Source organism: Nuphar pumila, chromosome 7, assembly GCF_984573655.1.
Source record: "Nuphar pumila chromosome 7, dmNupPumi1.hap1.1, whole genome shotgun sequence".
In the NCBI taxonomy this organism is placed as follows: Eukaryota; Viridiplantae; Streptophyta; class Magnoliopsida; order Nymphaeales; family Nymphaeaceae; genus Nuphar; species Nuphar pumila.
The window spans coordinates 92,837,610-92,864,936 of NC_143255.1; the positions used below are offsets into that span (position 1 = coordinate 92,837,610).

The 27,327-nt window shown below is 37.0% G+C and overlaps 1 protein-coding gene across 2 annotated transcripts; it reads right to left on the reverse strand.

The window, feature by feature from the left end:
• Window positions 1-391: 391 nt before the first annotated feature.
• LOC149832485 (uncharacterized) lies at window positions 392-13,150 on the reverse strand. 2 transcript variants are annotated; one of them, XM_090014526.1, is made up of 14 exons: window positions 12,975-13,150; window positions 12,546-12,860; window positions 11,528-12,160; window positions 10,945-11,061; window positions 10,669-10,858; window positions 10,273-10,439; window positions 9,985-10,159; window positions 4,823-4,884; window positions 4,130-4,211; window positions 2,799-2,856; window positions 2,603-2,727; window positions 2,231-2,320; window positions 2,073-2,143; window positions 392-1,202 (listed from the first exon to the last, which is right to left on the reverse strand). In XM_090014526.1, the coding sequence occupies exons 3-14, from the start codon at window positions 12,037-12,039 to the stop codon at window positions 1,082-1,084; spliced, it is 1,770 nt and encodes a 589-aa protein (XP_089870652.1). In that variant the 5' UTR covers window positions 12,040-12,160; window positions 12,546-12,860; window positions 12,975-13,150; the 3' UTR covers window positions 392-1,081. The 2 variants fall into 2 exon arrangements, with proteins under 2 accessions (XP_089870652.1, XP_089870650.1); XM_090014524.1 differs by having other exon boundaries at window positions 12,546-13,150.
• Between the last annotated feature and the right edge of the window lie 14,177 nt (window positions 13,151-27,327).

Below are 27,327 nucleotides of genomic sequence, written 5' to 3' on the forward strand. Positions count from 1 at the left end.
AAAGCCCAATATCATATAAAAAATAGCCTGATATTTTCAAACATGCACCAATACTGAAAATATTGTTTTAACACTTTTAATCTGTTATTAATGTGATAAAAAAACAAAATTTGTCATAATTTTCTGCTATCTATATGTTAAATTTATTTTATATGTTTTACAGACACATCATACCAATATCTTTCTGAGAATTTCAAGAAAAACTAGATTTTTGGAAACATCAAGAGATATTCTCCGGACGAGGTTTCAACAAGGACGAGTTTTGTGGCTAAAAACGATGGTCAAGCAAATCCAATGATAAAAATAGGGAAAATCAATCTCTATCTCTCATCCGTCCTTTGAGGTGAATTGCACTCAAATGTTGGTAGGGTCCTCAATCCTTGAGATGGGCTAACCGTGAAGCATATGATCGATTCTACACCACAAATCCGTCTCTGCAGGCCCCTTGGACCCTTTTTTTCTATCTCGTCTACCTTTCTAAGAACAGAAAAGCAAACACGGCAAGAAATGTCAATACAAGCCACTTGTTTGTACACGAGAGAAAAAGAAGCTAATTGTGCATTACACTAGAGAAAGACCGCCTTTTCTACAGGGTATCAATTCATGGCAAGGTAACCGCTCTCGAAAACCAAACCACTTTGTGTTCACCATAATTCAGGCGAAGAAGATCAACATCATGAGATGGCGTCTTCTTTGGCATTGGTGGCACCTTAGTGCAACAATCGCCTCTTTTCGGGAACCCAATCTCAGCTCATGCACATCCATTTCCGCACTCCAGGGGGGATCCACTAGTGCATAGCTCTCAAATGGCCTAACTCAGATCCAGGTTAGATGGGCCGATCAGGGTTGGGGTCAATAATGGTCTTTTTACTTCCTATTTCTCTATTATCCTTTTCATTTCTCCCTTGCTGTCTATGATCTGCCGGGGTGAACCCTCATCACCTCTTCTGAATAAAGTTTACTTCTTTCATAGAAAAGATCAACATCGTGTATAGATACAGAGACAGGCTTCAACCGGTGGTATGCATTGGAAGCTTGCGAGCCTAGAAACAAGGTCCTCCAGGAGTTGGCCTTGCTACATTCAGCTGCCATTCTGGATGACATTCTGACATTGTTGCTCGGACTGAGGTTTTGAAATCTTACGTAGTGATCTATACTGCAGGCGCACGCTCTCCCCATTGTCTAAAGTCTTCAGAAGGTACCTGAAAAAAGGAACAGAGCTGAATCAAGTAGGATAGGGATGACCGATGAACACCAAACACTCAAATCACACATTCGCAACCAGAATAGAGTCCCACAGGAAATCAATCAACAGACGCTTAGCATTTAGCCCAAATGCCATGAAAGCAAGACGAGAAGGAATTAAATAAAAAGACTAGAAAGTGTATCTTCATTGCATCAAGTGAAAACAATCTTTGAAAAGATTTTTAACTATAGCATGATGAAAAAATCATAAACGAGTGGATGTCAACAGCAATTACAGAACCAACCAAGTAAAAGTTAAATAGATAAAATGTCTTGCTTTATTACGAAAGAGACCCGTTCAAACCAGAAAAGAATGATTACTAGACCTCTTAATTACAAAAGTGAACATCATTTAATAGCAGGAAAAAGAATAAAAACCATAGCAAGCTTCAGACACTTGCAAATTAAAGATATGAGAGAGAGAGAGAGAGAGATGGGCTTCATCATGATGACCTGAAGCCTGATCTTCATATGACCCAAACCTAGGGAAAGTCTACAATAACCTGGCCCTCCTTTGACCCAGGACCAAAGATTGAACCTCGACCTGCGCACCATCCGGCAGGATACCTGACCCTACTTCCGAGCAACATCTCAAATTTCCTAAGCAATTAAACTAGTCGTATACTTCAGCTTTTTAGCTAAATTATCAGTCTACTTTCTGAAACAAATATCTTATATATTACAGGTTGGTTATTCAATATGAAAGAGACGCAACAATATGAAACGAAATAAGGTAAAATATGGCCTGCTTTTGGTTTTAAATTTCCAAATTCTATATTTGCAGAAGCAATTGATGCAAGACAGGATCAACTATTTAATGGAATTACCAGCCATTGAGACATTGTGAAGTGATCACAGCTTCCCTTCCTACAAACTTATCAGGTGTCCTCCTATTCCCCTGCAAAACAGCTCCCCATTTGAATTAAATATTTTACCAATATCTACAAGGGGCCTAATAACTTGCAATAATAAGTGCAACCCTGACCTTAATTATCACTTTCTCATTCACAGAAAATGGATATTGTGACCCCTTCAAACCATGGTTGTCACCATCCGCATTCATATCTACGTCTTCCTACAAGTTGAAAAAACAAGATCACCAATTACTAAATTGTTTTAAGGTTGTCAGAAAAGCCTTCAGAGATTAACAACAATTTATGGCCTATCAATCACAATCACGCTATAACCATTCTTTAGTAAAAGGTGAAAGAATAGTTTGATCACATGGCTGGCAGATTATACAATCATTCAAATATAAGTTGTAAAAAGAACAAACATTTTTTTTAAGAACTCAGAAAAGGTTTTACCTGTTAAAAAATGAGCTGAAATGCTCAAATGTGAGCTTCCTGATAAATACCTTGTTTAGTCGCTTTATTGCATCCACATGCTCAACCACTTCTTTCCTTCGTTTCCGTAGTGCAGCATTATGGAACAGCCTTCTGTCATCCTCGTGCTTTACAGCTGCTGCAGCGGCCCTCAAAGCTGCATAAGTTCTCACTGGTTCAGCAACTTTAGCTAATGATAAAAAGCAAGAATTCTCAAGATCTACATACCAAGATTTGGGATCAATGTCCCCGCATCAATCTCCAAACCACAGATGCTACACCTGGACTATATAATAAACAGGAAATCAATTTTTTGTTTTTCACTGGAAATAGTTGCAGCTGCACAAAGACGTGCTATGAACTGTACACCTGTGAATTTTTGCATCAGATCATATGGACCACAAACAAAGACCAAGCAGTTTCCAAAATAGCTAATTGAAAGAAGCCACACAAGTAGAAAACCATAAAGCAACAATTAAACCCTTTTTTTCATATATATGAATTCCTAGTTAGAGTCATACATAATACTTCTATTAAAGGTCCAAAACAATAAAAAACTCACAAAAACCAATAACATTGACATGCTTTGTAGTTGTACAAATATAACTAGATTGGCAGATAATTTTCCATATTCATTAACAAGTTCAGATAACCATGCACTAAATGATGCTTCCAACAAAATATGGTTCCAACCATAGTTACCGGAAGCCCCAATTAGGAAGTGTGCTTCCAAAGCAGGAAGCTACATGCTTCCTCCAAAAGGGAGAAGGGTCGGGGAAACACGCTTCTCACTCGCTTCTCTTTCATTTCTCACACACTTCCACAATTGCTTCCAAAATGAATTCCGCTTCCTGCTTCACGCTACTTTTTAACACTCGCTTCCGCTTCACGCATTGCTTCTTGTATCCATTTCGCTTCCTGGTAACTATGGTTCCAACCATAGTCACCAGAAACGCCTTCCTAGGAGGGGGAGTGTCCGAAGCAGGATGCGCGGGGGACACTCGCTTCTCATTTGTGGAAGCGCACTTCCTATATTATAATAAGCATGCTTCCCATTCACTTCTCAAATTGCTTTCCCACTCGATTCCTATCACTTTCCCCCTGTTTTTTTGTATTTTTCACTTCTTTTTTGCTTCTCCCTCACCTCCTTCATGTTTCCTTTTTCACTTCTCTCACACGCTTTCACTAACACTTCCAAACGAATCCCACCACGCATCGCTTTCTGTATCCATTTTGCTTCCTGTTAACTATGTTCATGCCGACAATCCATCCACCCCCTACAATCAATGAGAAGAAAAGGTGGGACATGACTTTTGGCCATTCAAGCTCACATCAGTATGAGCCAACCACTGCTCAAGCTTGAGTTCATTAATTGAGTTTCAGTCACAATAAGCTAAAATTGTATTTAAATTCAAAATATATTAAAGAATTCTTCTAACATACAACTTACCATGCAAAAAGAAAGCAAGAAGAATCAAATCTATAATCAAAATATTTTAGTGTCATGACAAATGACATACAAATTTAAAAATTTTGACAAGGAGGTAATATTAGCTCACCATATCAATGACCTTTCTCAGCATCAACCCACCAAATGAGTGACCACAAGAAACAACCGTTGCATCTTCAAGGAACGCACGACTAGAAACAAAATGCTCTTATCAATCAGTGATGTCATAAATAAGCAACAGATTTTGGTGTTCACTCCAGCAAAAGAAATGGTAATAAATGGATCAGCAATAAAATAAAGCAGTTCAAAATCTCAAAACAGCCAAGAAAACACAAACTACGCTAACACAAGTTTAAGGTAAATGCCAATCCTTGGCCAAAAGAAAATGGTTTTCTAGAGAGTGCAACTATTTTTACAATTTCCAAAAATTAATCCAAACCAGTCCTCCAAAACAAAATATTGGATATTTGAGAAATTTGGCCATCTTCCAATTGTGTTTAAAATATATAAAGAATAACAAATATGGAGATGCTATAAATAATTCCCAATCATGACACTTTGTCGTTTTTCTCTCTACTATTTACCCAGTGAAATAGGAAACAAAGGCATGAAGCAACAATCATGAAGTGAGAATCATGAAAGACTAAAATGAGCTTAGGAAAGAAACGAATTAGCTTTCAGTTTGCAGAAATAAAAAGCAACAAAGCCAGTAACAGCTGGCAATCACAAAAAAGAATATTACAAACTAACCAAAATATACAACAGCTTTAAAGCAAAGGTACTTTTTTTAACAATCACTTACGATAATGGATCTGAGAGCACACTCCTCAATGATGGATCTGGATTAATGGTAGTTCGAACATCCTGCAATTCAATTGTTAGAAAGAACATTAGTTGGATATACATAACATCCCTACGTTCTGCCTCAGATATTCCAGCAAGAAGTCATTTCATCCATTACACTCAGAAGCGACTACAACCTCGAGAATTAAGAAACACAAACAAAAAGGCAAAATAATAAATAGTAGCTCCCTCAACATCATAGTGGAAACCAAGACTTTTTCTTCCAGAATTTGAAGCAACTGCTACTTCTACAATCAAATGATTCAGATCCATGAGCCTGATGTGGATGAAGTTTCATACGGTTTATTTAGAAAACAATGAGAAAAATCTGACAGCATATTTGCTTTTGGAAGATCAAATAAGAAAAGAGTGAAAAATGGTGGGACAAGCATCACCACCTACAATAACACATAGAAGAGACACTAGAAATGCTTGGTAATCTAAAATTAGTGAGAGACAATCAACACCTACAACAACACAGAAAAGAGGAAATAGAAATGTGTGGTAATCTAATATTATTATTGCTAAATTGGGCAGGAATGGATTGACAAATCCGAAGTTGTTCCAAAAGGAAAAAAATAGTTTCATCGTTTCATATAGATATTGGCAAAAGTTAAAACCATGAAGAAATCTTGAAATTCAAGTATAAACTGCAGCTTCATATTCAGAGTTTGCAGCTCACAAAGCTAGGATGCTATGATGGGATCCAAGGCATGCATCCCATGATTTTGGTGTTTAAGTATCCTGGTGCTTTAGCAATTAGTTCACGTTGGTTTGGTTAATCAGTTCCAAAAAGACTACACTGATAACTAGCTCATCCAGTCAGATTTCTAGGTCACGCAGTACTCAGAGCAGACAATGGTGGTTTCAGGCTACTCGATATGATTTCAAAGCTTCATTCTGAATTTCACTATATTATGATGCATTTTTTCATCACATGCTATAATTTGCACTTGTTTCTTTGTTACTTAACGCAGTTGCCTCAACAGGTTGGCATCGTGGTCACCTTGGCCATCCATATTTATTCAGTTTTCACATGTTGTCAGGACCAAGACCATCATATAAGTCTGACTTCAAGGAACATTGACAAACATGTATGTAAGACTCAAGTGAAAATAGCAGATAGCTACCATAGATATCATATCTCGAATATCTGGAAAAATTTACTTACTAATAGCTCAAAAGTCTATTAAACTTTATAATTTGACAAACAAATTCCTGTTCATCACAGAAAACTTATAAGCATTGAACTGTGAAAAAACAGCATCATCCTGTGCTCTGTAATGCATCCAAAGTTCAATCTGTATTGTTCTTCTACCACAACGGAGAAAGTTATCCTTTTATTTGTCCATGTGATGGAGGTAAATGGGAAAAGGCAGCTAGCTAGTTCGCTGAAAACAAGAAATCTGAAAACAAAAGGAAGAACGTGAAATAAGGATCAGAAAATCCTCTAGAGAAAGTAAAAAGATTGAGGCTGTGGTATGAGTGATCTATCTTGATCTGCCTCAGGAGAAAGAAAAACTATGATTCTACAGCACAAAGGACAGTCATGAAATCTTCCCTTGGGGGTCCGCTGGCAAAAACTGTGTAGCAGAATCACTAGGTCCCAACAAGTGGCATGTGAACCTAAGGTGCAACAACCTACAAATTTTTAGATGGAAAAAAAGAACCTGAAAACAGAGTAGAAAGAATAGAAGTAGCAGAATATGGTGATAGAGACAGTGGTGGTTGACAGTACTCAGTGCAAAACAATGTGTGGAGAAAGAAACAGCAGGAATAGGGGAAAAGAAAAAGGAGAGCATTCACCATTCAGCACAAATCAGCAGTTGAGAGATGAGAGGAAGAAAGTGCACATTACTTACAAAATCAAAGTCATGGGACCTAAGAAAGGATTTATGCAGACTTACATGATAATATGGAACTTCCACCATCAGGTCACATTGTTAAAATGTATCATTCAACATTTGTAATATTATATATATTTTATATATATAAAGGATAATACATATTCATATATTGTATATATGCATATGTATTATCCTAATTATATATATCTAAAATATATATTTTTCTATTTATAGGCATAGGGGTAGTTTAGACATTTCCAGTTTTACGCATATTCCATTCGGAATATGTTTGTAATTTAATTTAATTTTTTCTTTTTTATTTTTCTATTTTTTTGGGGTTTGCGCCACCTAGGGAAGCTCCCCAAAGAGTCGTTGGGGAGCCCCCAACGGTCACAAATGTGACCGTTGGGGGTTCCCAACGACTCCTTTGGGAGCCCCCTTTGTGGCTCCTCTCTTGTGTTATAAATAGGGGTCTCCCCCTTGTATTTCTTGGAGATTTGGAGGAGCTCTTGCTCCATTGTAAGGGGTTTTTCCCCTCTTCTTCCTTTCTTTCAATAATATTCAACTTATGACTTTGAGTCATATTTTTGCCCCTTGTGTGGGTTTATGTGTTAGCACATTATGCGCTTATGTTGTTCCCTTTAATGGGTTTATTCGCACTTCATGTGCATGTATGGGTTCATTATTGAACCTAATGTATTCAAAGCAACTTTCTAACATGGTATCAGAGCCCGGTTACGATGGGATTGTCTCTTGGCGCAACGGAAAGCGTGGTGCTCAAGAAATGGTGAAGTATTCATTGTTCTTTTTTTATTAGAAGTTTTTCGGTATGTATCTCTTTTCTTAACATATTATGCATTATGAAACTATCTCTCTTGGTCTAGTAGCTGAACACACTTGTCTTGAGTGTTATTTTATGTAGACAAGGCACGTTGATTCACACCATGGTGTGTGATTTTAGTCCATGTTGGCGTTTGTGTCCTTATTCTAGTCGCTGAGATGTAGGCCCATGGTTGACTTATTTCACTCATTTCAAGTGTCATCTTATGTAGACAAGAGATGTATTGTGTTTTAGCTCATGGTTGGCTTGTTACTCTTGTTCTAATAGCTGAACATACTTGTTTTGAGTGTATTTTTACGTTGACAAGAGATGTTTTTGGTCCATGTTAACGTGTATTCTCTTGTTCTTGTCGTAGATGCACTCATTTCAAGTATTATTATATGTAAACAAGAGGTTCTTTTGCACACCTTTGTGTGTGTCTTTGGCCTTTAATGGCATTATATTTATATTCTTGATCTAGTAGCTTATACACTTGATTTATGGGTTTTGGAGGACTAATGAGGTAGTGGTTTGTAATGGATGAACTATTGTTGAAATTTGCAAAATTTCATTCATGACTTGTGTTTTAAGATATTCAAGTGAATCATATTTTTGATATGCATATTTTAAAAATCAAGTTGATTTTTTGGCATATATTAAGTGCTTATGGTTCTTTGGCCACTTTTGTATGCAAAATGTGTTTTTGTCAATTGAGTGAGATTTTCCTAAATGGGTAAGATTCTCTACTCAAATAACACTCTTCGTTTTGCCTCGTAAATGGATTTAAAACCTTGTGAACTCTTGTGTTTATTTTGTCTAAAGTATGCTTGGAGACGTCGTTTCTCTTGTTTAGCACTTCATTACATGTTTAAAGCATGTTCATTAATGATTCCTTTAAGTATTAATTCATTTCATGATAATATATGCATAGGCTCTTTATGGCTTTTTAGGATCTCATTCAATAAAGCATATGTAACTTATGCCTCTTCGTAGGCTTACTATGGTGTCCCTTAGGGGACCATTGTGTTATTCCCCATTATGGGGTTATGTTTGTCCAATGTTGGACCTTATGAATGAATTATGCATTCTTGCAATTCATTTTCGCATAATTTGCTTCCGCTTACCATTTAACATGATATATGATTTTGAAATCTTGTTTTTTTTTTCTAAATTTTCCTCATGCTAAAGTAATTATTTCATCATGTGATCTTGCATAAATATAATTTTGCACCTTGTTAGGAAAGTTCTATTTGAGTAAAGTGCAAAGATATTTTTTACGTGTTCTTTGTTGTTGTTCCACAGGATCTTGAAGATAAGTGGAAAAGGAAGTACCTTGGATAGATCATGGAAGGTGCTCATCATTAAAGACGTTGGAGGAAGACATTTACATTTTCAATGGCATTCGGACTAAAGGCTCTTGAAGCCTTGAGATTCTTCCTCTTGCTTTCTTCAATCTTTTCGTTCCCCCACGCAAAGTTTGAGGGGGGTGTTAAAATGTATCATTCAACATTTGTAATATTATATATATATTATATATATAAAGGATAATACATATTCATATATTGTATATATGCATATGTATTATCCTAATTATATATATATATAATATATATTTTTCTATTTATAGGCATAGGGGTAGTTTAGACATTTCCAGTTTTACGCATATTCCATTCGGAATATGTTTGTAATTTTATTTTATTTTTTATTTTTTATTTTTTATTTTTCTATTTTTTTTTTTTTTTGCGCCACCTAGGGAGGCTCCCCAAAGAGTCGTTGGGGAGCCCCCAACGGTCACAAATGTGATCGTTGGGGGTTCCCAACGACTCCTTTGGGAGCCCCCTTTGTGGCTCCTCTCTTGTGTTATAAATAGGGGTCTCCCCCTTGTATTTCTTGGAGATTTGGAGGAGCTCTTGCTCAACTTATGACTTTAAGTCATATTTTGCCCCCTTGTGTGGGTTTATGTGTTAGCACATTATGCGCTTATGTTGTTCCCTTTAATGGGTTTATTCGCACTTCATGTGCATGTATGGGTTCATTATTGAACCTAATGTATTCAAAGCCACTTTCTAACACACATCAGAGGAACAGAACTGGATATGTATCACTTTTTGAAACTGTCATTCCTAATTTCTGTTTCCTTATCACCATTGGTGACATTTTGTCCTCATTCTATGAAATTTTTGCTCCATGGACTATTTTTTTCTGATTTATAAACTTAATCAAACTAAAACCCCATATTCAGGTTAGTTAACAACAAAAAAACATAGAAATTATAAATGAATCTAGATCCCTGATCACCTATTTATTTGAAAATGCCCAATTGTACACACCTAACATTTCCCCTATACACATTTATTCATCCCCTAATGCAAATGTAAAGGTAAATACTTGGCATATTATTTGTAAAATAATTAGATCAATAGAGCAATTCCTAATTCTTGGAATGGAACTCACATAATTATTGTCAATGTGGTTGCACATCGCAGTTTCTTCAGTAGATAAATCATCCATAAACTGGCTTACGCTTATTGGCACAAAACTTTGGGGGACTATATGACCAGCTGCTGTTATCGGAGAACAATCTAATATGGCATTGCTTTGTGGCATAAGTCTAAACAACAAGGATGTCCTGCATTGACAAAGGGGGAAAGTAACTGCGTGCATGTAATGAGTGGAACTTGGGCCAACTTCCACACACACAGATATACATATTGAGAAAAAAGAAATAAGCTATAAACAAACCTGCCACCAGTTAAAGTGCCCGCAACATAATCAGGAACGGTCCTATATGAAGCTGCATGTCTCAATCCAGCAGTGGCATGACTAAGTGCTCTGCCTGTAAGGAGCAACAGGTCCCCTGGTCCCAAACCACCATCTGCTAGGTACCAACGACCATTGGGGTCACAAACCTACGCAAGAAATGGCTGACAAAAATGATTTGAGGGTCACACCAAAAGCAGTTCCAAAAATATTGGTGAGTGCCTGAGTGGCATGCATTTCAAGAATATTTACTTATGCCAATTTGATTCTTCATAAACTGTCCAGATGTAAAAAAAACTATTAGAATTGAACATGAAAAGCCAGAAAATAACCTATGTTAGATTACTGTTGAAGCTTTGAAAGCTAGATATGAATCACCTGAAGCCCTGGATTGTCTGAAGCAATCAGCGTGAGCAAGCCCTTCTCAACTTCACAGTTTGCCACAGGCTTTCCTCCAATAACACCCTTGCCATTCTGTAATGATGTGTGTGAGTATGTTGCCGCAAGTACAGACGAGGAAGCCTCATTAGCAGGTAACGGGGAGTCATCCAGCAAATGATTGAAAACACTGCCGACAGAATTAAAACAAAAAACAGCAATTAAATAAAAGAAAATGGAATCAACATAAGCTCCAATAGTTAAATCCATTATTACTCGCTCCGGAGACGTAGGTGCCTTGCAATTGCACAAAGTGACAACCGAGATGCCCTCCCCATGAATCTGAAAACTTCCCCCAAACAAGGTGGTGACGAATCTCCTTCTTCAAGTGCCCTAGAAATTATAGCATTTAATAAAACCTAAAATGAATCCCCTTATGCAAAACAACATACACGCATTCTGTAGAGACAACAAAAAGAATGCACAATTCTAAAAGCCAAACTGTCCACCCATCAAAAATCACATGACTGGCCATCATATGTTTTTCCGCTTTCATAAAGTCCCAAAACGAAATACGCTATAATACAAAACAATAATCCCACAGTGGGCACCAGTCCTTTTGCGGAATGGATGAAGGTGCTCAGTTTAATCATTCGTCCAAAATATCATTTTCTTCTTCTTAGTCATTGTTGTTCTGATGACAGATATGGGTGGGCTATTTCCACGCATCATCGATTAAATTTCCAGTTTTGAACATTCAAGACAATGAATACATACGAATCAAACCCATCAAATTTACAAAGTAATGAAACATAGAGCATAACAAAAAGAAGAGGCAAAAAAGAGTGATGAATCCTACCTCCCGGCTCTGTACATGTAAATACCAGAGCGCGCAGGCTTCGACAAATTCCCGCTAATTTGCCCCCGCATCCGGAAATACAACTTCCCAGACTCTAACGCGCACTTCAGCAGAGCAGCTTCCTCGCTCCCCACCACGATCACAGCAGCGTTATGCCTCATCAACGATGCTGAGAGGGCGTCCACTGCTCTGTTATACGTGGGCGATGGAGCACCGTCATACGAAGCAATTTCTGAGAGCTTAATCCTTGGCAGAGGCGACACGGGAGTTGCCACGGACACGGAGGGCTCGTGCAGCGGGTGCGATGCGGCAAGCGGCTCTGCGTTCACCATATGGTCAGCACGGTGATGACAAGATGCCGGAGGAGGGAGAGGAAGGAGGCCCAGAGAGAGGGACGACGCAGACGAGGGTTGTGCCGGAAGAGGAGCAGGGGAAGACCTCGGCATGGAATTGTGTGGGATCGGTACTGGAGACGGTGACATAGCAGACATCTGCATCGCAACTTCGATCATTGATCATTCTTCTCCGGCCTTCTTCGGGATTTCTCGCCTACGGTCAAGGGGTTACAGAAAAAAAACGGAAAGCTTCAGCGTTTTCGGGAATCTGCATCAGCGAGGGAGACTTTCCGCGATTCTGCACCCAAATTTTGGTCATCAATCGTCCTCCTCTGACATTTTGCGCCGATCCCGCCAAACTTTAGGGTCTTAGACTCTTAGAGTATGTAACGAATAAGGCGATCTTTGGGGAAAATCTCAATTTTACGAAATATTTTCAAAAAAATCGTGATATTTAAAGTACAAAGCCAATATAACGTTAACATGCGAAATTTGCAAGTATCTTCTTTCCGAAAATATCGTGCACGACGAATATTTTCAATAGTTTTGTTCTATTTGGTTTCTTTATTTGTATATGTTTAATTACATTTTGTAAATACAGATATTTTACAGAGAAAAAAACAGATATTTGAATATAAGGCGAGATTTTACCGACAACGAGATTTGAGATATGCGGAGCTTACCAAACAAAGACTGGTTTCGCGGTTAGACCGCTTTTTTTTGGAGTTGCGAAGGAATTACGATTGGGAGAAAGTGATTGCAAACATCTGAATGCAGGTTTCAATCATCAACCGCTCGTCTTCTTCATTCTCGGAAGGTTCCCGCTCGTAACTACTCGTCTTTTGACGAGACAATGACGGAAATTATAGGTTTTATGGTTAAGAGTGATCCACGACGGCAAGCAAGCAAGAAAGAGAAAAAGAGAGAGACCGCGGCATTCCGACGCTCGATCGCCCTTCTTCTTCTTTTTCCGCGGGCCCTCCCCTCGATCAGTGCTTCTGAAGGCAAGGAGACCGAAAAACAAAAACTTAGGGTTTATCGTTCCTGGAGAAACTCTCGTGCAAGCGAACGGGGAGAGAGAGAGAGAGAGAAGCCAGAAATCGAAGCTAGACCTCTTCGAAAATTTAGAGATTTTTCTTCATTTTTGCTTCTCCTCGGTCTGTCGATGAAGACGAACCCTCGATTTAGGGTTTTCTTTAATGGTGGAAAGAAGCGGAAGCGAGTGATAAATTAGGGTTTAGGGTTTGGAGTTGCAGAGCAAGCGGGCGGGCGAGTCAGAGAGAGACGACGGACCAGGGGAAATGGTTTCTGCTAAATATAAAGGGTATTTTTGGGTAAAGCATAAATTTTTGGAACCCTTTCTGTTGAATGAAATTTCTCTTTTACCCCTCAGTAATTCCAATTTTTGCGTCCGGCAGCTGAGGAAAGGACCAACAAGTTCCTGCTGGCGGCTGGGTCCTGACTTGAAAAAGGTCGTTTCTGACTTTCTCTTTGGTGGGACGTTGGGTCTACGTGGAGATGAGAGAACTGTTAAGGTACTACCCTTTGAAATTTCAAAGGTAATGCCTCGTTAAGGCTCCAAATTCATATGAAAACTGTTATTTTACAACAAGAACAATAACAACAACTTATTCGTCCCAAACAATTGGGTCAGTGATATAAACCAAAAACAAAATCATTTTGAGTCTTTCACATGAATCCTTCTTCACTCATTTCTATCCAATGTCATGTCCTCGGTGAGGTTCAAAGCATTCATATCCTTTTTTATCATCTCCATCCAAGTCTTCTTAGGCCTACCCAACCTTTTTTAACTAATATATTTTCTCATTTCTCCATCCTTCTAACCGGAGCATCATTAGGCATTCACCGAATATGCCCAAACCATCGTAAAATTGTTATTTTAGGTACGAAAAAATACTTTCTTTCTATGCATATCATTAATCTTAGGGATGGCAGTGGACCGGGGCGAGGGACAAGGTCTCCACCCCGCCCCATTTCAAAATCTGAACCTTCATTCCCGCCTCCATCTCTGCACGATGATGGATTTTAACCTCCACCCCCACCTCCATCCTCAGTCCAAACGAGGGTGAGGCGGGGCGGGGCCCCGTTTTCCTTCGATCTATAGTCATCCCTTAAAGGATTGGGAAAGGGGTAGGGTGGGAAAAAACAGGGATTGAGATGGGGATGGGGATGGGGCGGGGCGGGGAAAAGCGTAAGTCCATCCCCGCGGGATAGATTTTAACCTTCATGCCCACCTCCATCCCCGTTTCATGTCCTTCATCCCCGGTCCAAACGGGGCGAGGCGGGGCCCCGTCATCCCCCGATCCACTGCCAGCCCTAATCACGCTACAAGAAAGAGTGCAAAGAAAGCGAGTTTACAAGGGTGTTCTGCACATTGACACCTCTGGGTCTACTGAAAAAGGATAGCATGTCATAAATAAAGTGTAACGACCCGATTCGGGATTGGTGGACGTTAGCTTTTTGAAGAAAAAAAATCTAATAACTTCATATACAAAATCAAAACTATCTCAATTTTTTATTTTTATTTAAAATAATTAAAGGTTCATATAATCATTTATAATGTCATAACCATCCAAATACAACTATCATATATAGAATAAGCATAATGAAAGTGAATCATACTTTAAACATGGTGAGAGAGTCAAAGTCCTCGACTAATTCCTATGATTGACAGTAATTCCTAAACTTATAATTGCAATTAAGATAGGGGATGAGTCTATAACCCAGCATAATTTCATTTACAAATAAACATTACCATTAAAACTGTAATGAGCTCTAAGTTCATAGTCTTAGTTTAGTTTGTTAATTATACACACATGTTGTTTATGAATTTTACTATATTTTATTGTATCTCTATTATCATTCTCAAACATATACTCTACCATAATTGGTTATTTTGGACATAGTCTCTTCGGGCGTAACAACCCATATAGACAACTCAGAGTCTACGGTGTTGGCTAGACATATGAACCACTCATAATATTATAGTTTGAATCGGTTCAGACTATAAACATAAGTGCTACAGTATAATTGCAAGTTGAGAGCTAAAACAATATAGTTGCAAGCCGAGAGCTAAAAAACTCAATTGATAGCTAGCCGAAGAGCCAGGGTGGCTATACCTGTGACGCCCCAAACTCCGACCTTGAAAAAACCTTTGGTTTTTTAGAAAAAAAATTAAGATATGGATTCAAATCAATAGCGGAAGTACAAAGCAAAGGGGTAAGCAAAGGCCGCAAATCTGAGCGGGCCATAGTAAGTGATGACATGCTTTATGTTCGAATGCTTGAAATGAATGACTCATAGGATGTTGTTCCCTTGTCTATCACTTGACGATGGATGAATAATATATCTTTACCTTTAAATGCTTGATATATTTTCTTTAAGCTTGAGTTTGGGTTGCTTCATCAGACTTTAGCGAGTCTGATCCCGTTTTATGGGGGACAAGTAATGTAGGTAAAGTATGATGAGTAGTTGAAGCGAAGGGTTGGTCGAGTTGCATCCTCGAGGGTCCACTCTTACCTTGTGATCTTGGTATTCATGATCTTTTTGTTTTAAGTACTTGATCATGTAGCGACTGAAGTATTGTTTTCATACTCTGATTTCAAATAAAATTAAAACTTTTCATATTTCAGTCTTATATTATACGTGGTTTGAAATATATATATATATCTCGTACATTTTGATTTGATTGTTATCTTTAGTATAACCGCGCCCAAAGTCTTAACCATTTTTAAAAAGCGTTTCTGCATTATAAGATCTGATTTACTTATACTTATAAAAAAAAATGGTCTCAAAATTTCAATATTTGAACTATAATTAAGGTTAAAAAAAATTATGAGTTACAATACATGCCCTCAAGGTGTCTCAAGAAGCTATACATACCCTCAAGGTGTCTCGAAAAGCTATACCTATTCTCAAGGTTTTGTGGTCCATGCTACATCCTACATACGTCTAGTGGGCAATATTTTAACGCCTAAGGTTAACCTAGGAACGTCTGAGATATTCTCAAAGTACACACGAGGTATACACCTCAACAATGCCCTATATCATGCCTCCTAGTAGAGTTCTTTATTATACTTTGTGTGGTCATCCTATGCACATTATTCATTTCTTAAAGTTAATGCATTATACAATCATCAATGTATATTTAATAACTACTTTTTGACATGTATTCACATGTCATAAATTTAAGGATAATATCTCACCACAGACTTATTAAATCACGACACTTAAAATGTCCCTCCCAAGGCATAAGTGTGACATTCTCATGATAGTTTCTACCCCGAAACTCTGTAACTCTATTGTCAATTCTCAACATCCTACATCAATCTTATACATGCAGAAATGTCATGATTTTCTTCATACATGATACAATCATAATTAAATCTTGTCATGAATCAAAAAACATGCAATACGTATCATCATATTTAAGCATCATACAGAAACATCACAATGCATGGATCCCTAAGCATGGTAAATATTATTTTATTTAAGATAAATAAAACTAACATACTTAAAACACATAGAATCACGTTGAAAGATGTTTAAACCAACTAGCATGTATTTTATTTCACTAGAAAAATTTTATAAATATTCACTTACCTGGAACGCTTCATTTTCAATTCTAAGGAATATCCTTAGCCTCTCACAAGTTTTGATTTGAAATCAACGAATACCTCTGTATTATCATTTATAATATCGTCTTTATAAAACTTTACCAAAATACTTTTAGGCTTTAATATCAAACTTTGACTTCGTTCTTTTAGAGTTTGTCATTGAATCCACCTGTTAATGGATCCTACATGGAGAGAAGAATCCAAAAAACCAAAAATCACTTGAATTTGACTTTGGAGTACCAAATTATGCCTTGTTTACTAATAAGACATACTGAAGGCAACATAGTTTTTTTACTTTTTGACCACTTTTGACTTTATGTAATATTTTTTATTTACACCATATTTAATTCATATTGAATTTCATATCCATATCCATATCCACTCTAATTTCAAAACTGATAGCTGAGGTTTTTCAACCAGAATTTTGACTGGAACTTGGACCCGGTACGCTCGATCCATACCTATTTGTGATGGTTTAGCACATATATGGTGTCTATGATGGTCAATCTTGGATTTTGGACTAAACTCTACTAAGTCCACTTAGTTTTGAATCTACTTGGGTATTTGTGATCTGATTTGCATTTTGGATCTGATTCGTATTAGAAAATTGAGGTCTTCGCTATCTCAATTTTTCACCGCACCCTTTCAAATCTACTTACGTTCATGCACACACACACACACACCTGACACAGTTTGTCCAGTTTGTCTTAGTCTGGACCGAGTCCGGGTTTGTCTTAGTCTGGACCGAGTCGGTTTATCTTGTATATTATTCGAGCTTGATCTGTCAAGAAAACAGACCTGAGGCGGTCTGTCCAGAATGAGTCAATCTACTAAGAAAACATACCTGACCTGTTCTGTCCAAACTGAGTCAGTCTATTATAACCAATCAAACCTGACTCAGTTCGAACAGACCGAGTTAGTCTGCCAAACAAAAAAATAAGATTTGACTCGATCTGTTCAGATGGAGTCAAAATGCTCAGACTCGACTCAGTCTGTCAAATTTTTTTCTTTTTTTTTATAGCTTGGCTCGGTCTGGGCGTGCCCAGACCGAGTCATATCCATGTTCACCCTTACCCGACTCAGTCTGGGCCATGCCCAGACCGAGCGGTATGGCCGACTCAGTTTGCTGAAAATGTAGACTGAGTCTGCCATTCACGATCTATAGCATTTTTGGCAACTCCACTGTTGTTGGACTGTTGCAGTCCTCTGCAAGTGGGGCGGTGCCACTGGCGATCGTTGATCATCGTCGATTGCCCCCCCCCCCCCCCCTCATCTTTTCGCCTGCACTAGCGGGATTTTGATAGCAGAGGGAAAACCCCTCTGCTATGCCCTTTTTTACAGAAGGCAGAGCAACTCACCGGCAACTGTGAGATTGCTAGCGACCTCTGTATTAAAAACATGAGAGGGAGAGGGGGAACTTACCTGTCGGGCGGCGGGTTGCATTGCCTCCTTCTCTCTACTTCTCTCCCTTTCTCTGAGCGATTTCACATAGGGAAGGGAGGAGCCCCCCATGGCTTTTATAGTCATGGGCGAGGGGCGTCTGTTACACCCTCACCCATGTCCTTCCATATACGGAGAAAGTCATTTCCCTTTTCCCTCTCTCACTTTCCATTTTTGTGGGAAGGGGAGAATGGGAAACACTTTCCCCTCTTCCTGTAACCGCCCCAAACGGGCGTTACATAAAGAGTCTCCTTTTTCTTATCGTCTCTTCAATGCTATATTTTTCTTCTCGTCTCCTTCTATTGGTGCATTCATCTGTGATTCTACATCATTCTCTGTTGGTGTCTCTTCTCTCTCGACTGCGACCCATCTCGACTAAAGGTGACTCTCCCTTTCTCTCCTTCTTTGATTTTTTTCTAGACCTCTTGTGTTTTGTTTTTCTTGCAAATCGACCCACTCTCTCTTTTTTTGGTTTTCCCCAAAAAACTTGATTTGTTTCCTTCTTTGTTCTTGATATTAGGTCTAGTCAGATCTGAATATTGTGATTTTCGCTATGTTCAATTTTTTTTTCAACAAACAACAACAACAACTACGCCTTCATCCCAAAACAATTGGGGTCAGTGATATGAACCAACAAAGAAAATCATTCTGGGTCTTCCACATGAATCCTTCTCCTCCAATCATTTTTATCCAATGCCATGTCCTCGGTGAGGTTCAAAGCATTCATATCATTTCTTATCATCTCCATCCAAGTCTTCCTAGTCCTACCCTGACCTCTTTTAACTAATATATTTTCCCATTTTACCATCCTTCTAACTAGAGCATCATTAGGCCTTCGCCGAATATGTTCAAACCACCGTAAATAATTCTCTCTCATCTTATTTTCAATGGGTGCAACGCCTACCTTCTTACGTATCTCCTTGTTCTGAATCTTATCTTTTATTGTATTTCCACACATCCATCTAAGCATATGCATCTCAGCTACACTCATTTTTTGAATATGATGTCTCTTGGCAGCCCAACATTACATACCATATAGTAAAGCGGGCCTAATAGTCATCTTGTCAAACTTTCCCTTAAACTGCAATGGCATTCTACGATCGCACAACACTCCAGTTGCACTTTTCCATTTCATTCACCCAACCTTTATCCTATGATTTGCATCTCCATCAATTTATCCATACTTTTGAATGATAGATCTCAAATATTTGAAACAATCATCCACCAGTATTTCTTGCTCACCAAGCTTCACTACACTCTTATCACTACTTTGTTGCTTACTAAACTGACATTCCATATATTATGTCTTACTCTTACTCAACTTAAAACCTCTTGCCTCCAATGTCTGTCTTCATAATTCTAACTTAGCATTAACGTCAGCTCTAGACTCATCAATCAAAACAATATCATCAGCAAACAACATACACCACGACACATTTTCTTGAATTGATCTCGTAAGCTCATCCATCACTATAGCAAATAGGAAATGGCTTAAAGCATATTCTTGATGTAACTCAACCGTTATAGGAAAATTGGTTGTCACCCCTCCACAAGTGCAGACATTGGTTACTACTCCTTCATACATATCCTTAATTATACTAATGTACTTGAGAGAAACACCTTTCTTTATCATTGTCCACCAGAGAACGTCCCTAGGTACTCTATCGTATGCCTTCTCCAAATCAATAAAAACCATATGCAAATCTTTGTTCCTCTCTCTATTTCTCTCAATAAGTTGTCTAAAAAGATGTATAGCTTTCATAGTTGATCTTTCAGGCATAAAACCAAATTGATTCTCTGATATCATGACAACTTTCCTCAACCTAGACTCAATCACCCTCTCCCAAAGTTTCATAGTATGACTCATGAGTTTTATACCACGATAGTTTGTGCAATCTTGTATATCACCCTTATTCTTATATAGAGGCACCAAAGTACTCTTTCTCCACTCATTAGGCATCTTATTTGTCCGCCAAATCTTGTTAAAAAGATTTATCAATTATTCTAAACCTTTCTCTCCCAAGCATTTCCAAGCCTCGATAGGTATACCATCTGGGCCAACTGCCCTTCTTGATTTCATTTTCTTTAAAGCCTCTGCAATTTTTTTCTTTTGAATCTTGCGCATGAAGTCATGATTCATCTCATGAAAAGGAATGGACAAGTCTCCAAGATCCTGAGCATGACTTTCATTAAATAGCTTATTAAAATAATTTTTCCATCTCTCCTTAATCTTCTCATCTTTGACTAAAACCCTTTGTGTTTCATCTTTGATACATCTAACCATACCCAGATCCCTCGATTTCCTATCTCTCATCTTTGCAAGCCTATAAATATTCTTCTCGCCCTCTTTAGTATCCAACTTGTCATAAACCTCCTTATATACCTTATCTCTCGTGTTTCGAACTATTTTTTTAGCTTTCTTCTTTGCTATCATATACTTCTTCAAATTCTCATTATCACGACTCTTACTTAGATTTCTATAACACTCTCTTTTAACCTTAATATCCAATATTGGTCCATATTCATAGGGTATGACTAAGTTTTTATGCTAGCTGTCACTGGCCTACCGCAACCCTCCTTTATCCGGGCTTGGGACTGGCAGTGTTTTTTTCAAGATTCTAAATTTTTTTCTTATTCATTTTCATATTAGTCGGTCTGGTTTTATTTATTTATTTTTGCAAAACAACACACTCACTCACTCTCTGGTTTTCCCTCAATACCTCAGTTTGTTTCCTTCTTTGGCCTTGATATTAGGTTTTGAGGGTTTGCATTTATTTGAGATCATTTTTTTAGTTGGGGGAAATCTATAAGTGACCATGTGTTCCTATTCTTGTTGGGTTTTCTTTTTTGTGGATTTTGACTTATGAGGTCCTGGTTAAGAAAACAAGGGATTAAGTGGGGGTTTAGGGATAGATGTTTTGGCTATTGAATTGTTTTTTTTTGTTTTTGTTTCTTTTTTTTCCTTCTTTTCCTTTTTCTTCTCATTTATTTGTTTTTTGTTGGTTCAGATATGTTATGATAGTGTTGGATCTATTGAATTTTAAAAAATATGCAATGGGTAATTGTTGGTTGAAGTTTTTAGTAGTTTATTATGTTATTCGAGTTACCAGAATGGGGAATCTAATGTGGTTTATTTGTAGATTTATAGAAGTTAGGCATTCTATCTTGTGGAGACCTCTCTATTATTGATTGAGCTTACTGAACTTCGGTTGAGGAGTTATTCTTCTAGTTTTGAATATGATCTTGTAATAACTTAGATTTCCTTCGAAGGGTTTAGTTTTAAGCAAAGATGTGTCCTTTTATGTATTTTGTTGGTTCTCTTTTTGTTGAACTATTTTTAAGTCGTCACATGGTGAGTTTAGTGAAATTGGTCCAAAACAAGCTTCAATGACATGAAATTTGCATGCATACATCCCTATGTGTTATTGTCTTGAGAGTGCAGTTTTTATGGAACAAGAACTATGGCAGTGTTATTATTATAAATCAAATCATATTCCTGAATTAATTTAAGAAAATAAGATATGATCATTAAACATAATTTTTGCATGCAATTTTCAATATTTCTGAAAATTATTTCATACAAACGTAAATAGAAGAGTGTTATAAAGAAACATGTTTATAGTTAGCATACACAAGAAATGCATGTGGAGCACAATTTTTACCATACTGATTTTTGTTTATAATTAACTTCAGTAGTAAATAGTGTATAATGATGAGCTATCAATTAAAATTTGAGTAATTATGCAGATTATGCTAAGGCCTTGGCATCTAACCTATGTGGTGTTTTGAGTAATCTATATCAGACGATAAAAAGTTTTGTATTTGATCATCAACAAAAACTCTTTTACATGACATTTCATGCAAAGGTGCAAGATTTGTGCTTTATTAGCATCATGTGAAGATTTGAATCATATTTATTAACAATGTCAATGGAATATGCTGAAAGTTTGAAACTCTTACCACAGTATATCTGAATGTCTAAATCATATGCTGATTTTGGGCATAGGAGTAGGGTACCATAGATTCTTTTGTGATCTATGTTTTTTGGGTCTTTTTTTTGTTAGTAAGGTTTTTCATTGGTTTGTTTAAAATTGTAGCCTACAACTACCCTGTTGCCAATATTTAATTTGTGTATTAGGTTATGGACAATGAGAATATTTCAAGAATCAGTAAAAAAGGCATATTGGGATGACCGCATACACAGATCTTTCATTGAAATCTCTCTAAAAGAGGTTCATAAAGGCAATAGACCAAGGACACACTTGACCATGAATTTTTTTTTGCTAAATCAACCTGCCTTACACATCTAAGTAGTTAAAGAACCACTTGGATAATACAAAAAATGATTGAAAAGTGTGGGCATACCTTTCTAAGTAAACTAGGTTGGGTTGGGACCACATCCGATATATATACATTGCATCGACTGAATTTTAGGTTGAGTTTGCAAAGGTATAGTTGAAACTTTTTTTTGTATGGAAAAGTCTTGAATTTTGGGCTGATTTATTATTTATACATGTTTTATGTTTTATAGAAGTTTAAAGATGGTGATAAATTTAGGTTGAGAGGACTTGAGTTTCCTAATAAATGTGATGTTCTCTTTGGGGGACCACTACTATAGGTGACGATATTTTAATCCCATTTGAAGTTCCTTCCTCAAGAATAGAGGTTTCTACTATGCAAAGCAACACTCGTGCAAGCATAGGATTAGATGAGTTTCAGGAGGACGTTGTCGACAGTGCTAGTCATACAAATAGTGTGCTACCTACACAATGTCGTAGAGACTCCATGGAGGATTCAAATTTAGATGATGATGAGAATAACACACATCATAGGAGGAGGTCTAATGCAAATCAGATAATTGAGAGGTTTGACAAAATATATGATGTGATCAATGATAGAAGAAGTAATACAATGTTCAACTTTATAGGTCAAATAATCGAGCTTTTGGAGAGGATGGAGGGTTTGGAGAGAAACAGTGCACTTCACTTATTTGGCTTTAGACTTCTTAGTAATCTACACAAAGCCAAAGTATTTTTGCCAATTCAGAGTGACGAAAGTAGGTTTCTATGGTTGAAGGATGAATATGACAACTATTGACACATTGATTCATGAGCTTGTAATAACGTTGACACTTTGATACTTTATTTTGTGTATGTTTATTATGTAGTGGTTTGTCTATGTTTAGCTGTGTGGTTGCAAGGGCATTGATTTGTCTTCTGTATGCGATATGCAAGAGTGTTGACACATTGATTCACGAGACAACGGATGATTCACAGGTTTTGGATAATGCAGTCAATACTCAGAAATATAAATTTTTTAAGTCCACTTGTGGTAAGTTGTCTTATAAGTATACAAATATACTTAATTTGACATATATTATTATACATGCAATTATAATATATAACTACTTATATTTTATAGAAAAATATTATGTTGACTATGGGTATGCCAACAAGCGCAATGTTTTAGCACCATATAAAGGAGTTACATATCATCTCTAGGACTATCAGAGACAAACCAAAAGCACAAAAAAAATGGTTTATAATCATCTCCATTTGTCCTTACAGAATATCATAGAACACACATTTGGGGTATGGAAGAACCATTTTTCAATTTTACGACAAATCACTTCTTTCTCATATCGCCAACAGGTGCATATTGTCATTACAACTATGACAATCCATAAATTTAATTAGAAAGACTAACTTACTAAACATGTGGTCGTACCCGACATGGATGAGGATCTCGACTAGGGTACAACGAAAGTCCAAGTAGATGTGTCTCCAATGGAGGAATTGGAGATGCATAATATTCGAAAAGCAATCGCATATGAGCAAGGGTGTAGCTAGGGGGGGCAGGACTGGGCTAGGACTGGGCTGTAGCCCAGTCCTGCCTCCCAAAACAGTTATTTTTTTTTTGTTTTTTTTTTTAAAGTCCAGTCCTAGCCCAGCCCTGATTCCATATGAAATAGATTTTTATCCATTTTTGTAGCCCAGTCCAGTCCTAGCCCAGCCCTGACTGTAGCAAATAGTTTGATTTGTCCATATGAAATAGATTTTTATTAATAATTATAGCCAATTTTTATTTTATCTCAAAAAAAAATTTGGGGGCGCTGCCCCCGAACCCTCGACTATCGCACAAATAATTTTTTTTCCTACACCCCTGTTTGCCCCCCCCCCCCTCACATGAATCCTAGCTACGCCCCTGCATATGAGATTGCTCGTGACAAGGGAATTGCTTGAGTTGTCTTTCATGTTTTGTCTTTTTTTTATTTGTCATCTTCAGGTTTATTTTTTGTGTGGCTTATTTATAAACCAGAACTGATTATGGAGCTATCTTTCTTAGCTTATTGATGAACAGATTATGAAGCTATCTTGTTAGTTTTGTCATATCTTGTTAAATTCCTTCTTATAAACATTACAGGTACTATATAGTATTTGAAGAAAAATGAAACAGGAAAGAATAATTTTTTGCTATTGTGGTGCTAGACCCTGTTTGAATACGACAAAAAAGGGACTACACTAGGGTGAACAATTTTATGGGTGTGGATTATGGCACGAAAATGGGTGCAACCTAAAATACAAGTTTATTGAGTCGGTGGATGATACTGGAGAAAGTAGTAGTTACATTTCATTCCCTATTTTTGACAAGGAGATCAAACATGTGCATACGTTGGAATCCCTTATGTCAAGAGTGAAAATGTTGGAAGGAAAAGTAGACGGTTTATATGTGGAGAGGGAAAAGATGAGGAGTACACAAACAACGAATTCAAAGAAATGCGGTAGGATCTCTATTTTTCTCATACTTCTCATCATATTTTTTATTTGGTTATATATATATATATATAAACTGTATTTGATATTTTTTATAAGAAAATATTAATACAACGTAAATATCGCGTTTAAATCACAATATTTCTGTTTTTTTCATAAATCTTGCAATATTTTGAAAATCTCGCAAGAAATTATTGTTTTAAACTTTCAGGCAATTTCTTGTGATATTATGGCAAGATTTTCATAAATCTCGTCATATTTGTCACTATGACGTGTACCATACCTAAATCTGACTCATTTTAGAAGGGTGAGGGTAAGTTGGTCATTTACTATAAAAACAGTGTTTTAGAAGGCTTTCTTAACTATTGCGCCAAACTACGCCATTAATGTTTTAAAAGTCCTTTGAACTTCTAAATTGTGACTTCTACGTAAGTTCACTAGCAATATGGGGAGCCAAACGTGACCTAAAGGAATATCACTAACTCTAATGGGGTGTCAATGGGTCGGGTTTATCTGGACCCGACCTGTACCAAACCTTATAAGGTCCGAGTAGCGGTGATAAATAAGAAAACCTGATTAAGACCCGGGTCCAAACCCGAAGGTATCGCAATTTTTTCAATGTAAAAATGATAAAAAAAAAATTTGTTTTATGGGTATGGCCTGGGTCTGGTTCATGTACATTTTATTGGGTCTGGGTAAGATTTTCTTTTATGGTTGGTCTGATTAAACTCGGGTCTGAACCCGATACCATACCCAAAAATCGAGGCAAGGTCTGGTTCACTTGAGTCAAAACCAAACGTGACCCGTTGATAGGTCGAGATATATCATGGAACAATTTACAAAAACACGGTGAAGTTTTGACTTATTTACATAAACCGACTTAACCTTTCATGCTTTATAAATAGGCGTCAGTTAAGCAAATAATTCACAAACACCCCCCTTTGGCTCAACCTCTGAGCATTAACCCTTGTCAGACTTGTATAGCTAAAGTCAAATAGACGATTCTACCCTTCGTTGATTGAGAGAAATGCCCAACCATGTGGTTTGGGGTGACTCATTGCGGAGAAGGTGCACTTTGGCAGGGCTCGTGTTCTTGTGGTTTGTCGAGCCACCACCAGTCATTGGTGAGCCTTTTGCTGGCAACTTCATCACGTCCAGTTCTATCAGATACTTAAATACCATACAGGGGGCTCCGGGTGGTTGGTAGGCGCAGGTTTCCTTGTGGTGGGACGTTGCAAGTTCAAAATCCAGTGGTACGTTGAATAATAACTGGTAGGGGTTTAACCCCAGCTTGCTCTAAAAAAAAACAGATACGTAAATACCATCTCCATTGTGACCGTGGAGCCGGCGGTTATGGTGGAGAAATCGCGCAACCTGATTCCGGCAGCGAGAGAGGAGGATAGAATCGTCTTCTGACCCAAGATAACCAAGGTTAATGCTTTAGGGTAGAGTTAAGTGGGTGTTTGTGAATTATTTGCTTATCTCAAGCACTCATTCATAAAGTATGAAAAGTTAGGCGACTATTTGCAAATAGGTCAAAACTTTGGCGGTATTCACAAATTTTTTTATATCATGCGTTCGGTTTGGAGGGCCACTATAAATGATGAAAATATGGAAGTATGGATGTGAGCTACATGTTTGGTTTAAAAGAATTAGCTCTTAAATAATCTGATTGTGATACCTAAGTAAAAATGTTTTAAAACTTGAAAATCAATGGTTCTGAATTTTTGTAAATATTAAAACATCTAAAAACTCATTTTTTATAAAACAAGGCATAATCCAACAGTCAATTCCTATCAAACGGACGACCATGTTGAACATGTCTAAAAGGTTAAATTTGTAACAAAGAAAACATAAAAAATGCTTAGTTCTTATTCGAGTGAACCCCTTTTGGATCCCACTAATTTTTTAAAACTTATCCTTCAGTGTAATACCTAATTAAATTCAGGTTTATGGATCCCTACATCCACCCTTTTTTTTTTTCCTTTCTATAAAAGTGCAAGATATTGCTTTGTAGAATACAATACAACATTTATCTAAAAAGTGCAAGATGTTTCTTTTATTTTAGACCTTCATATATATATATATATGATCTCTACGTTTTATTCAGCAGAAAACATGTATTAGTTTTAACATTTTTTTATGTTTAGATGCATTTTTAGCTCAATGAAAAAACCAATAATACCAAAAACTTGATTAACTAAAACTCAACATTTTTTGTTAATTGATTTGATCCAAAACACAATTTTTAGTAAATAATAATTATAAATACATCCACATATTTGGATTAAGCAAAAAACTTGCACAAATATGCTTTTTAAAGAGGTATGAGAAAGTATGAACGATAAATAGTTTAAAAGATATAGATATACTGGGTAACTCTTATTCTAAAATATATATATATATAGGGTAACTAAAACATGTTTACCAACCAAATATGTTTACTGGCATAAACTAAGATTTTATAGGTTTTTTTACTTTTTTTCAAAAATTTTATGGTACTGATGTTATCTAGACGCTTGGTTTTATAGAAACTGACTCTTTGATCATCTAATTATGATGTATAAGAAGAATATTTTAAAGGTTGAAAATCAATGGCTTAGAATTTTCATAAA

Coding starts and splice junctions, on each gene's coding strand:
- LOC149832485 (XM_090014526.1), bottom strand. CDS start 12,039: ATGATCGAAGTTGCGATGCAGATGTCTGCTATGTCACCGTCTCCAGTA. Junction 10,160..10,272: donor GGCACTTTAACTGGTGGCAG/GTTTGTTTATAG, acceptor TTGTCAATGCAG/GACATCCTTGTTGTTTAGAC. Junction 2,321..2,602: donor CAATAAAGCGACTAAACAAG/GTATTTATCAGG, acceptor TTCAACTTGTAG/GAAGACGTAGATATGAATGC.